Genomic DNA, 15,187 nt, shown 5'->3' with positions numbered 1-15,187 from the left:
ATGGGTGCACAGACGAATCTCGCTAATTGGTCGTGGCACGCATTACTGATAATATTAGCATCAGAATGGTCATTTCAAAGGAACGGGGTTTTGCGTTTCAAAAGGAGGGGGGATTTCGACACCCCCCTGGCTACGCACCGGCCGCCAACCCATGCAAAAATGAAAGTAGGCGCCTATGTGTTACAGTACACTAGACATGTAAACACTTGCCATCACAAATGTGCTTTAAATGCGAAATCCCTGCCAGCATCAATGTACGAAGAGTGAAATGAAAACGAAGTGTTGAAAATAGCCAAAGAAAGCGTTGTGCGGAATATGATGATATTCCGACGATAAATGCAACAACAATATAAGATACAAAGGATTAATGCCGACAAAAATGTCCCTTCAAAGATTTTCCTACGTGTGTGCAGTTATATGTTGATCCCTCTTTAAGCACCAACAGTAGGATAGTTCAGAAATAACTTTTTTCAAATCTCACTCGCTTAATGATAAAATTGTCGGGTTGCCTAAAAAAACGCTTCACACAAAATCTGGGTCAAATTCGGGAATAGTACCCCCAAGTTCCGTAATATAATGTAATACAAATGAAAATCGAGAGCATGGATTTTGAGGCATTTTGGGATTGAAGAATTTTGGTGCTGGCCGCGAGCGATCTGAAGTGTTGAATCCGGCCCGCGACGTCAGATGAGTTTGACACCCCTGCTCTAAAGAGTTGAGTCCAAAAACAATCGCCGTTCTACCGAACTGCAGACTATGCCCAGAGCTGCAATTAATCTTGAAACATCTTGACAGTATACTATGGAAAGGTCTTCGTCATAATTGGAATATTTTCTAAACTTTTCATCAAAACTTCACTGCTAAATCATTTTTATGACGTCACAAATCTCAATCGCATAACGCTAAAAACCGGGGTTTTCGAAAATTCAAAGGCAATTTGCCAAAAAAAGGGCCGATTGAAGAAAACGGATAACGGTTTTGAATTCTTCATCAAAAAGTACACTAAGAACATACTTTAGTAACCTCAAAATTAACGCAGCACAGTGTAATTGGTGAATGCAGAAAAATGAAGAAAAAAAAACTAGTATCGAAGTTGGACACCGATGCCAATATAACATAAAAGTCCATATAGTTCACTATATGTCTTCGAATTACTATAGGGCAGAGGTCTCAAACACGCGGCCCGCCAGACCCTTTTGTGCGGCCTGCAATGGCAATTTGGATTTCGAATATTTTTCAAAATAATAACAACTGGAAATTCGCTTCAAAACTACTCCAGAAGCCTGAAACTACTCATTTATCTTCAACATTACATCACTTACAAAAGTTACCACGCAATAGAAAGTCAACTATTGCGTCAGATTACTTGTTTATGATGGTAAAATATGGCCCGTTGATGATTCGTGACTGAAAATTGTGATTTGAACCTGGGCGAGACCTTTTGTAGAATTACTCGAACTCGGACTTAATGTATGAAAATGAAAATGACTCTAGCTGAGTCGCGTCAAACGTTACAATCAGAGGACTTATTGCGACTCGGAACGCCGTGGCTTGGTACAACCACAGACGCAACAAACTATCAAACTGGCATGGGTAATGGTAATGTATCAAAAGGTCTTAGTTTGCGATGCGTAGCTAATTTAGATATCTTGATGTGTAGTTAGTTACATCCTGTGCCATCTTGGGTATATTTATCCTGGTTATTATCGCTAATTAAATGCGGCGAGTATAACGTCTCTTCGTAATATACGCTTCACAGCTGTAACACCAATGAACACCAGTGAACCAATGAACATTTCTATTGCTATGGCAGAGTAATCTATATATTCAATTTGTTATAGATCTGTTCCAATATTCGAAGGTAAATTTAACGCCGATTTAATTTGACTTTGATAATGACATGATGATGTAATAGCCTAGTTATCGGGAGTATGTCCGAAACCCGAATCACGCTGCACTGCTCCAATGATCTGATATCAGATCAATATTTTTTAAATTCTAAAATATTCTACCTATAATTGTGACACTACGTCAAATGCCCGCTAGCTACATAATTTTAGCGTGACAGTTTTTACGATGTCATGAAGCAGGTGTAGCCTACTCTTACATGGTGTCTACATCTAAATATACAACTACTATGCCAAGTATAGCAACAATTTAACTCAAGTATCTTGAATTATTATTTTTTTCATGCCAGGCGTGAATTCACAATAGTGAATCACATTTTCACGATGTGTGTAGAACAGTGGTTCTTAACCTTTTTTCCTCCAGCGCCCCCTTTCAAAAATTATCGTGCTCCAGCGCCCCCCCAAACTTCATAATGTAAGGAATGTAATAAAGACAATGAGTAAGAGGGAGGGCCGTAACAGCATTTCGTCAACCCCCTAAAAACGATTGCCTTGCGCACCCATAGCGTGATGAACCGAACTTCTGAGGGCTTCGCCTCCACGAACCCCCTATCGTGATTTCGATGGTCAGCAAAGTTTGTGTGGCCTGGTCACCCTGGGTACCAAAATTTTCTATAATGCACGAATGAATAGGTGGCAATTACATATATACGTCGCGATAAACTGAGTGAGCTGTTGTATGGGAAGATAAAGGGCACGTAATTAATAATTAAACATATTCGGGCGTGCCCGCAGGCACAATTATTCGTCACCAGGGCCGTAACAGCACTTCGCCACCCCCCCCCCCCCCAAACAAAAAACGGTGGTCCTGGGCGCCCATCGGGTGATAAACCGAGCTTCCGGGGGACTTCACTCTCAGACCCCCATTAGGCTGTCCTCTATTTGCTGAAACCCTGTTAGGTATCTACATTGGGTGTCCATTTACTGAGGCAGCTATTAATGATTGAATTGGTCAATATCGTCGGAAATTGCATGTAAATTGAGATTAATTTTTATCCTCTCTCTCCTCACGTAAACACATTTACCGGTAGAGCTGAGGGAGGTGCAATGTTCCCTCTAAGCTGCGCACGTGCGCAGTGCTGACACGGTCTCTGCGCACAGAAAATCTACGTTGCGCACAACAAATCCGAAGTTAATACCTTTTTTTAGTCGATACGCACTGTTGTCCAGGGGTCAGCGCAGTGAGTTGTTGAGTGTGCGCAGACTCATCAAAACTTGAAGCGAACATTGTGAGGTTTCTTGGAAACTGTAGGGCCCGTTACTAATAATTAAACATATTCGCGCGGGCGAACCCGTTGGTATGACTTCGTTGCATGATGTTATTTCGTGACCCCCTGTCTGCAATATCAAAAAATATAGAATCACTCAATGGGGATATCGCCCAACAGGAATATCCCTGTCGCCCAATCGTACTAAACTAAAAGACGCACACGATTTCAGATTGGTATTTCTTCACTGACATATAATTTTTCCCTGCCAGATGGAATTCGTCTTCTAGGGTTCAGATTGCCAAGACATGAACATTCGGTGTCAGTTTTTTAGGCGCCCATGGACAATTAACCATATATGTATTTTGAAGGCTATATGTAACGAAGTTTTCGTTGATAATTTGCTCTGAATACTCATTAAGGATATGTCCTATCACCGCATCATCTACTGCGAAGCCTTTTTCTCCAGCGCCCCCCATACCGCCCCCCTGAGCCCAGCGCCCCCCATATCGCCCCCTGAGCGTTTCCGCCCCCCTTCAACATCGCCAGCGCCCCCTGGGGGGCGCTGGGGGCAAGGTTAAGAACCACTGGTGTAGAATGTCAGTCTGCAAGGTTCAGTCAAATAAGGCCTACTTGAAAATACATTGAATCCCTCAGTATTGGTGCTGCGGCCCGCGGCGCAATCAAAAAGCAGGAAATGGGCCCGTGAGCACATTTGAGCTTGAGACCTCTGCTATAGAGCCATATTCGGTTCACCGCAGTCAAATTTCATTTATTGTATCAGCGGGAGAAGATGGTAAATATACATTGAATAACAAGCATACCTGGTTCAGGAGCTTCGCCTTCTGCTGTGGCTGATGTTTGGTTGAAAACACTATACACTGTTGTGATTGGTAAAGCCGTTGAGATAGTAGTGGCAGTTGACTGTGCTACTGACGATGTGATGGTGGTAGAAGTTTGTGAATCTGTTGTAGATGCCAGGTTAGTAGTGGTCAAGATTACAGTTGTCGAGGTTGCCGTGTATTTTGTTGTTCTTTCAGTGGTGGTGGCAGGAGTCGTAGAAACGCCTTCAGGCTTGAATGTTATAGGAATAGTACTCTCACTGGTTGATTTCATGGTAGGGATAGTAGTAGATTCCAGTTCTGCCGTTGAAATGGTCACAGGCGCAGATGTTCCCTGCGTAACTGATGTCAGGGTGGATTCACGAATAGTATCTGTAGCGGTTGATTCCTTCAGGTTGGCTGTGGTTGATTGTAAACTGATGACAGTGGTTGATTCATCCGATTCGGTTGCTAGAACAATAAATACCGCTCTTCTTGTAAATCTCGATAAAGTAATATCCGCTTCACTTTCAGTGGGCGTTGTTACAACAGGTATGTTTTGGTGGTGAACGGAGCCGTTGTTTCTATTGTAGCAGGGATTGTGTTATTCTGTGAGGTCATATAATGATGTTTTCGTAACAATAACTTTAGTAGCATCACCGAGATAGCCTGACACTCGTTAAGGATGAGTGGTTTCAAATGTAGTCGTTTCAACACCGGTGATAACAGTGCAGTGGTGGGATCAGAAATGTTCGTTGTCTCGTAAACAGGGGCTGTGGTATCAATGGCGGCGGTGGGTATTTCGGTCGTAACGAAGATAGTAGTTGAACCAGGTTCTATAGAAGCTGCCTCATACATGAATGAACTTGAAAAAAGTGGTGGAAATTATTCGACAGAGGAAAGAGAAAACTCTCCGCAGTTCAAACCCTTTCCACCCTCCATTGCGCCATGTTATCATGAATATAATGTAAAGTGAAAACGTCCATATTTTACGCTCGTGGCAACAGAGATGCCATCGTTCATTAGAGTATAGCTTCTCGACCTTGCCGTTGTTAATAACATTCCCACTACCAGCTCTGTATATTGTTTTCGTGAATTCGGTGATTTCAATATCTTTGTGACAACATCAAAACCAAATATAAGGTGCCTGGTCAGCGGACAATGGTGTTAGCTATGGAGAAGAAACTGCAACGATTTCTAGCTCAGCACAAATTAAATACCACAAATGTATTCATAACTAACAATATTTATGCAAATAAAAGAAAATCAAAATACATCATAAGGCTAATCTGCCACTCCTGTCCAACTATACGTGAATATAATTTATATCAGTGGTTCTCAACCGCCGGTCCGCGGACCGGTGCCGGTCCGCCACGTATATTACACTTTTATACCTTAATTTAAAGATGATAAAAAAAATCCATTGATAAAATAAATGAACCATCAAATTTCAAACTGATTCAAAGCTTCGTGTGGTGACATTAGGGCTGGAAACGTGTTCGATTTGACTTGAAGTTCAAGACGTACATTTGACGACGTGCGAGCGACAAATACCCCAAATTATTTCGCCAATGACCATAAATTATAGATTATTTTTTAAAACCCCATCCAACATTTTTTAAATTTTTTTCGCGCTTTGCGCGATTTAGTGTCACTAAATGTCTCGCCTATTGGGTGACCTTCTCCAAGAACTATACACATGATCTATAGAAATAAGCATTTCGTCGTCAGTCGTTACCGTGCCGCGACTCAACAACACATAATGGGACTCTGAAAGTTGTGCCAAAAATTCCGCAACAAGAAAACCTGATCCGAAAAGGACTTCCCTTTGTTGACCGAAAACTTTGATAAAAATAGGCTTGTGCAGGCGCCTAAATGGCTGGCGCCGAATTTTGCTGTCCTGGCAATCTGTGCCATCCCACAGAGAAAAATTATTTGCCAGTGAGAAATGCCAATTTGGAATCATGCCCGTCTTTTAATTTAGTATGTTTGGGTGATTTTAATATATATTCGATTCACTATATAACAGACAGTAGGTCACGAATTCATGACATTCAACGAAGATTTACGACAAGGCGCCCGCCCAAATATGTTCAGATGCTATAAGTACATGCCCTTCATTTTCCAAGACGATAACTCACTCACTTCTACCGGTAAATCTGATAATTTTGGGTCGATACAAATTTGTTGCAATATATATGCAATTACCAATATTATTGACCCATTCAGTCATGAATTATTGAAAATTCTCGCGCTTGGCGTGACTAGCATAAATTCTCTGCCTGCACTGAGTAGAATGAATGGGCTCACAAGGACTGGTAATAACATCCATCCCAATGTGGGGTCTGGCTTATCATCTGGTGCGTGCCCGATGCCAACGCTTTTCGAGAGTGGGCTGATGAAGTGCTTTTTCGGCCCTGATGTTGTGGATAGCAGTGTTGGGATCAAGTCACTACCTTCGAGTCACGAGTCATTTCGAGTCATTACACATTTTGACTCGAGTCAAGTCAAGTCAATCGATTTTCGAAGGTGACTCGAGTCAAGTCAAGTCACTCGAGTTTTGGAGGTGACTCGAGTCAAGTCAAGTCAAGTCACGAGTCAAGTCACAATTCAAGTCAAGTTGCCCTTTCAATGTATGAGGCATGATTACGTCATTGCATTTTACTAGCTGTCTGAAATACAGATTGAGTGGTCATTGATTGTGAACCGATGAACGGATATAGAGGAAATATACACACAAGAAGGCGCTGTATCGCTCACAAATGCGTAGAACTGTAAAACTACGTAACTAATTGCATAGCCTCAGTTTATAGTTCTCAGCCAAAATAGAGAGTAGAGAACGAATTGATAAGATGCAATACACTACCCATTTAGGAATTGATATGATACAATTCGAGCCTACGCCAATGGTTGAGGACTACATAAACTAAATTCGAATTCAATTTCAATATGACAAGAGGTTTGGCTAAGGTAATCACAGAGAACAGAAACAGACATTTTGCTATTAAATTACTTCACCATACTAGTTTACGACAACAAAAGCTCTAAGCTTCAATAACTTCGTTAGCGGTAAATTTATTTGTGAGAGAACAATGGAGGCTCAGTAAAACGCACGATCATTGAATGATTGGTCGCTCTCACGGGCTACACCAGCGTTTTGCGAACAATCTGACCATATGCAAAAGAGAGAGATTTTTATCGACACCGATTAGTTGATGACTTGAAATTGACTCGTTCATTTTGCCCCGAGTCACGAGTCAATCCACATTTCTGATACGCCGAGTCAAGTCACAAGTCATTTTAGCTAAGTGACTCGAGTCAAGTCATGACTCGAGTCATCCCAACACTGGTGGATAGCCGGTATAGCTATTGTCAGGTATTTTTGTGCGGCGCATTGTATTCACAGTAGCCTAAGTCTGGTGGTAGTAGGCAATGAGCTAGGTAGTACATCAAGGTGTTTGATTCGACTCCAAAACGCTTATTCTCCGGATATTGTCGAATAGAAGTATATTATTCGATTTGGCGTGGTCGGTTAAACCCACGGCCTTCGGCGCGAAAGACTGTAAACGACTCTCGGCGGTAGGGCATTTTACCTGGAATCAGCAGACTCACTACCGTAAAATCACATGGTTGCCATCGTGAACAAAATATTATCAAAGCCCTCTAAATGCGAATCTGTAGCGCCATATGCTTGCAAAAACCGGATGCATACTTTACATTTTGGGTTGATTTCAATTTTTGAAAGTCTACCGGTCCGTCGAATATTTTTTCAAATTTTACCGGTCAGCGAGGTGAAAAAGGTTGAGAACCACTGGTTTATATTCCCAATACTTACATGACGAGTCATCGATTCAATATAATCCGTAGCTTTGGATAGTTTAAGAAACAATCAACATTCAACAGTGTCAGTCACCTGCACAATTAATGCCATCTCCACTAAATCCGAAGTCACATCCACATATGTAGGATCCTTCCCCATTGACGCAAGATGCATTCAAGTGGCAATTATGTGACTCATCAGAGCATTCGTCGATATCTGCAGCACATTCCAAAATTTAGATTATATTTAGATATGAGGTATCAGAAGATGCTTGGTTAAAATTCAGGACAGTAGTGATTCAACCCCCGTCCCCGCATGGAGGAGATTTTGGCGAAGAAGGAGACGAATATATTAAAACGTTCTGTGAATATTGCTGATAGAAAAGCGACTCAATGCTAGCATCTCATTCTAGCAAAGGGAAGGTAAGAAGTAAGGTTAGGAACCACTGGACTAAACCCTTTTCAAACTGAAAAGATTGGATTTATGTTTTAGCCAAGGTTTTCCCGCTTCACATGATACAAGACAGTGCAATTACAGGCAATTTAATGCAGAACAAACCTTGACATAATTTTCCATCCCCACTATAACCGACGTTACATTCACACATGTAGGATCCGATATGGTTGGAACATGTTGCATTAAAATGGCAATCATTAACAATTTCGACGCATTCATCAATATCCGTACACGATTCTCTGTTTCCTGTATATCCAATATCACATTCACAAAAGAAAGATCCATCAGTGTTGAGGCAATTTGCGTTGATGTCACAGAGTTGATACCCCTCCAAACATTCATCAACATCTAAAATGGTGAATATTCAAGATTTGAATATTTAATACTGGGATGCATCTAAACTAAACTGACTTACAACTATTCCATACAATATGTCATAAGCATAAACTATCATTATTAAAGAATGATTACGTCATTTACAACTAACCTGAACATAATTCCCCGTTTCCTGTAAATCCAACGTCACATACACAGACAAAGAATCCGTCATTGTTGATGCAGGTGGCATTGGAGTTACAATTATGTAGATTGTTTGAGCATTCATTGATATCTGTAGAAATCAGGATACGCACGCAATGAAATGTGTATTACAAACTCCTATGGTAATAGTCATTTATGATACCTGTACAAGATTTCCCATTTCCGGAATATCCGTTGTCGCATTCACAAATGTAATATCCGTCATCGTTGGTACATGTGGCATTAGAATGGCATTCATGAAATCCATCGACGCATTCATCGATATCATCGCACGATTCCCCATCTCCGGTATATCCGACACCACATTCGCAAAGGAACGAGCCCTCAGTGTTCGTGCATGTGGCGTTGTAATGACAGATATGATGTGCTTCCGAACATTCATCCACATCTAAGATATGTCGTGAAAAATACTTTAAATATTCAGAAAGTTATTCCGAGGAATACATTTTACGATATTCAAAAATATTTGCGTTTTCGTTCTCATTTGAAAATTACCATTGCAGGATTCCCCACTTCCCGCAAATCCGGGATCGCATTCGCAAATAAAGAATCCATCGTTGTTGATGCAGGTGGCATACAAATGGCAATTGTGTATATTGTTGAAACATTCATTGATATCTGAAGAAACCGGGATATCGAACGAGGTACAGGCCTTCATTAGATATTCATATATGGTCCTTTATAATACCTGTACACGATTTCCCGTTTCCAGAATACCCAGTGTCGCATTCGCAATTGTAAGAACCTTCATGATTGTAACATGTTGCATTAGTATGGCATTGTTGAATGCCTTCGACACATTCGTCAATGTCTGTACACGATTCGCCATTTTCGGTAAAACCCATGTCACAATCGCAGCGAAACGAGCCATCCGTGTTGCCGCAAGTTGCGTTAGAATAACAGTTACGAATTTCTTCTTTACACTCGTCTACATCTAAAATAAGTAAAGAAGATATGATTGATAATTGCACATACAAATTCTTCAACTGAAAATACCATCAAACATTAAATAATATTTTGATGTATTGTTATAACGAAACATTTACGTCATTTACAACAATTTACCATCACATGAGTCCCCATTTCCAATGAACCCGAGGGCATATGCAATGACAATGAATCCATTGATGCAGGTGGCATTAGAATTATTAGAATGACAATTATGTATATTGTTGTAACATTCATTGAAATCTGAAAAAATTAGGATGTAGAACAGGGGTGGGCAATTAATGAGAAGCAGAAAATAAGTTGGCGGGTCGAGTCAAAAAATTTAGCCGTATTCTCCAGCGTATTTACTTTATTTCTAAATTGACACTGGTAATAAACGCTGCTCAGTGGATGTGTTGATATTAGGGAATATAAAAATGAGGTTTAATTACCAAAAATTATTTTTTTATATGCCGTCACATTTCGAAACAATGTAATACATGATACATTTTAAACTGTATTTAAACCCCTATCCGCGTTTTCCTATCAAAACATTAAAATGTATTCGATATACTACAAAGCTTATTGTCTTCGTCGCTCCCTTCGGAGCAGTGTGCGGCTTTGCTAAATAGTTTTGTTGTTATTCGGAAATTCACCCTCCTTTGACCGAGTGTATGTGTTCGTATTTTTGCTATAAGACTCACTTAAATTATACTCCATAAACACGGCGACCTGCTCGGCTCTAACTACTACAAAGACAGTTCCCTGACTCCTATAAACAATTGTTTAGTCCTCCTAACCTTCTTTGAATTTCAGCTTTTGGCTTTCTTTTTTAGACATGCCAGTTCATACTTATGGGTGATGATGACCAGGGACGTAACAGCACTTCGTCAGCCCCCTCAAAACGTAGGTCTTGCCCCCCATATGATGATAAACAAAAGTTCTGGAGGGTGAGGCCCCCGGACCCCTCAGACTATACGCTGATTACCGCTACTTATCATCTACGTTGAGGGCGTTTGCTGAGTCCGCTTTTCTCGTCTAAACGCGCGAGGCGCGAAATATTAATATAATTCATGATCGAATTGGTCAATATGATCGCGAATTACATATATATTGCTATCAATTTCTATCCTCTCTCTGCTCACGTAATCAGATTTACAGGTAGAGCTGAGTGAGGTGTGTTTGAAAAGGTAGGACCTCTCTCTAATAATAAAACATCTTCGGGCGTATACCCGTTGGCAGGAACGATACAGCTCTTCGTCAGGCCCCCCAAAAAACTGGATTCTGGGGCTCCCATAGGGTGATAAACCAACCCCCAATTACGTTGTTCGCTTTTGCCAGGAAGCCAGGAGCCGGCGCGAGGTGCAAAAACATAGTAAAATCGGTCAATAGGATCGGGAATTGCATATATATATCGCTATCAATTTCTTGTCCTCTCAGCTCACATATTCAGATTTACCGGTAGAGCTGAGTGAGATGTCTTCGAAACTGTAGGGCCTGTTGGTATGACTCCGTAACATGATGTTATTCCATGACCTACTGTCTGCTATGTCAAAACATATAGAATCGCCCAAACGTAGGCCACTAAACTTTAAGACGAACACGATTTCAAATTGGTATTTCTTCACTGGTATATAATTTTTCCATGCGGGATGGTATGTCTTGTGAGGTTCAGATTGCCAAGATATTCGGCGCCAGTCATTTAGGCACCTATGGACAATCAAACCTATATGTATTTTGTATATATAACGAAGTTTTCGCTCAGCATTAGGGCAATCCTTTTCGGCAAAGGTTTTCTCGCTGCCGATCGTTCTGGCACACTTTTTGGAGTGGCATGTTACATGGCCTAAAACTTTATATGTCTCGGTGCATCGTGGCGCGGTAATGACCAACGCCGATATTCCCATTTCTATAAATCTGGCGTATTTTTTCTTGGGGGAAGAGTACCCCAAAATAAAGACATTTGGCAACATGAAAACTCGCCGACCGCGAAAAAAGTTTGAAAAAGTTGCATAAATTTTCAAAAATGCTCTGTAATTTATGATAATTTACGAAATAATTTCGGACCCTCTTCGAGCTCGACCCCCCCCCAATTGGGGGGTTTGCGGTGGGGCAGATATGGTACTGATGATGACTAATATTAGTCGTGGGCACCTTTACGAATTAGGGATTTGGAAACGTATATAGTAACACTTTGAAGCACAGACCGTGTAATGCGTAATGTGACAATGGCAAAAGAGAAGTTTTGGTGGCTTCTTGTGACTTTATTTGTTACGGCGAAATTTGCTACATTGACTTGATATTGAATCTGGATTACGTATACGATATACGTAGGCTGCTTAATCACGGCTTATTATCGAACAGGCTTGCAAGTAAACGAACTTTGGGTTCAGTTTAGGTTACAGTCCACTCAGCAACAGTGGAAAGTAGGTTTTATGTTTTGAATTCATAGTAACCGTTCGCGGGCCACTCAGAATAGCTCCGCGGGCTGCATGTGGCTCGCGGGCCGCACTTTACCCAGTTCTGATATATAATGAAATATATATTATATATAGGCTAAGTAAATGCTCATTTATGATACCTGTACATGATTTCCCGTTTCCGGAATATCCAGTGTCGCATTCACAAATGTAAGAACCTTCATTATTGGAACACGTTGCATTGAAGTGGCATTCGTGAAAATGTTCCACGCATTCGTCAATGTCTGTACACGATTCACCATCTCCGGCATAACCAGCCATACATTCACAAAGAAATGAGCCATCGGTGTTGCCACAAGTTGCGTTGTAGTGACAGGTATGAAGTCCCTCGGAACATTCGTCCATATCTAAAATAAGCCGAGATTTACAATATGAATATTGTCACATGCATATACCAAAAACATATATGTTGATGAATTGTTATTACGATTTAAAAATTATATCCCGAGGTCACATAGGATAAAATTCAGAATCTACACCGTTCTACCTGAGGCTTGAGATTCTTATTCCTTAGACTTGACAAAGACCAGTCCAACACACACAGCAGAGTATATAACAGCGTACCTGTTCAAACAGCGAGCGACGTCTTGAAACACTAAAACCGAACCACGAGGTGAGCACATTCGCCAGAGATTATACCCGGAATTATCAACACATAACTTCACGCATTCAATATTCCTTAATACAATAGTTCTCAACCTTTTTGGCTACGCGGATCCCTTTTCACCATGACGGACCTTCGCGGACCCCCGCAAGTTTTAATTCAAATATGGCTCAATTATGGTGCGACCGTCATCTTTCTTGTGCAAATATGAACTGTAGGCTTGTGATAAACAGCAACAAAATGTCTTTTCTTGAAAATAACATCATACTATTTATGTAGAAATTGGGTAGACTTTTATTATTTCGAAGCTAATTTTGCAGCTGTGGTGTTGAAAGTCCGCGTCTTCGACTTGATATCAACGAGTGCCGAAAATTTCTTTCCACAAAGGTAGATGGAGGCTAATGCAATATTAATGAGTAACGCTTCCGTCGACACTTTTGGTGTGGTCGCAACATTTATGGAACCATAATGAAGAAACATATTTTTCATGAACATATCACGTCCAGCCTACTCATATTTATCTAGCATATCATCTTGAAGTTATTCTGGAATAGTGGTTATGTTATTATTATTATTCTTTATTCACAGTAAAACTGGAAAATGCACACATAATCTGAGGAGCAACCTGCCCTCAAAGGAAAATGGCGAGATTGGAGTAAATTTTCAAAATTTCCGTAATACAGCCAAATTATTATTTCTACGCAATGCATGGAGAAGTCAGATTACAGAATTGCAGTAGACGAAGAATCGGCAAGGGGTACAGAGCAGAGGTAGAGATGATTGAAAATGAAGAATCGAAATTACACAAAGTATACTGTGATTCACAAGTGTAATTTTAGTCCACTGGTGCATTCAAGGCCTTCCGAAGAATATTCACACTGCACAGTGCCCAATAACGTGATCTTCTGGATCGTGTCGAATCGAACGTTACCCGAAATCTGTTGGATATGTCTCGTGAGTTTTGCGAAAATGAATCCTTCGCTTGCCGGTTTCAGGCCAGAGTTGGATAGCCAGGTCCATGAAAGCTTGTCTACGTGGGGATGTGAAGTCAACTTCTTGTGATGTATATGAAGAGGCATCGGTTCCAATATCGTTTCTCTCATTTTGAGTGTTGCATTTTTGTATTGCACTCGTTCTGCTTTTGCTATTGTTGTGGGTTTGGCAACAGTGTTTTCAGCATTGTATAGATTAGCTGTTTCGATGTTGACTCCTCTGACGTAACGTAGGCTACTTGTCGTGTGGATAGCTGAGAGATTTTGTTTTGCGCTGTTTGTCTTCCTGTGCAATGAGTTTGCAGTAAATGTTATCGCTGTTGTTAATGTACTGTGACAAGCCAATGATTTTTGTTTTGAAAGTTTGTTCAATTTCCTATAGTTCTCGACCACCTTTTTTCTGGGGATGTACAAGTCCTTGTGTATTAGATTTTGGGTGATGCATGTGGTGCATTGTCATCAGTTTTCTCGTCTTTGTGTTCAATTTTCTTATTTCATCTTTGCACCAGTTCACCACACCAAAGCTATATCTCAAGACAGGCACTGCAAGACTGTTTATGGCATTGATTTTGTTTTGGAATTGAGTTCAGTTTTTAAAATTGACTCGAGCCTGCTAATCTATTCTTTTTTATAATTGATTTCATTGCAGTATGTTTAATGTTATCGCTTTCAGATATCCCTAGATAGTTATATAGAGCTTCGGCATTCAATTCCGTTATGGTTTCGCCCATTTTGAATTTCATGTCGCCAGTGCTGGTGGCTGTTCCACGTCGTATGGTAAGTTTTGAGCATTTATCCAAGCCAAATGTCATTTTATATCTTACAATAACTAATGAACAATTTACATTTCGGTATTCAGGTCCGCATCGGATTTCGCATGCAGTTTCAGATCATCCATGAACAAAAGGTAATGGATGAATCTTTTGACCTTCAGAGTTTTTTGCTTTTTTCATCACGTATCCTGTTTCATGTTTTCTCAGCAACTCACTGAGTGGAGCTAAGCTGAGGCAGAATAGAAGTAGCGAGAATGAGTCGCCTTGAAATATTCCATTGCGGATCTGAAGTGTACAGGGTACTATTTCACCTTGGTCATGTTTGATCAACATTTTGTAGGCCAATTTTTCATCGAGTCTTCAATAAATCTAATGATGATCGGATTCATTTTGTACATACGCATTTGTTCAGTATCTATGTGTGAGGGACTGAGTCGGCAGCTTTTTTGTGGTCTATCCATGCCATGCTGAGGTTATAGTGTGTCCCCTCTTGCAGTTTTCAACAATGGTTTTGTCAAGGAGCAGGTGATCCTTACAGCCAAGGGCGCCTTCCTTGCATCTTTTCTGCTCAGGCGGAAGAAGATTTTCTAGTTGCTTGTAGCTTCGTTTTGCCATGATTTTGGTCAGTGTTTTGATCTGGTCAGGACCAGCTGCTTTCC

General features: G+C 40.7%; 1 protein-coding gene across 1 annotated transcript in view; it reads right to left on the bottom strand.

Annotated features, from left to right (window-relative positions):
• LOC145436560 (uncharacterized) overlaps positions 1-15,187 on the bottom strand; it is a 164,858-nt gene that overhangs the window by 115,339 nt on the left and 34,332 nt on the right. The window contains exons 15-22 of the mRNA XM_080313922.1: positions 12,261-12,506; positions 9,441-9,686; positions 9,248-9,370; positions 8,895-9,140; positions 8,700-8,822; positions 8,315-8,560; positions 7,850-7,972; positions 3,940-4,407 (exon numbers count right to left, since the gene is read on the bottom strand). Coding sequence (XP_080170048.1) covers positions 3,940-4,407; positions 7,850-7,972; positions 8,315-8,560; positions 8,700-8,822; positions 8,895-9,140; positions 9,248-9,370; positions 9,441-9,686; positions 12,261-12,506 — 1,821 coding nt within the window. The remainder of the gene's footprint in view (positions 1-3,939; positions 4,408-7,849; positions 7,973-8,314; positions 8,561-8,699; positions 8,823-8,894; positions 9,141-9,247; positions 9,371-9,440; positions 9,687-12,260; positions 12,507-15,187) is intronic.

Source organism: Botryllus schlosseri, chromosome 3 (assembly GCF_051294905.1).
Source record: "Botryllus schlosseri isolate E-star chromosome 3, Bs_hap1, whole genome shotgun sequence".
Lineage (NCBI taxonomy): Eukaryota > Metazoa > Chordata > Ascidiacea > Stolidobranchia > Styelidae > Botryllus > Botryllus schlosseri.
The sequence above is the reverse complement of the archived record's forward strand: the minus strand, read 5'-3'. Positions and strand labels throughout refer to the sequence as shown.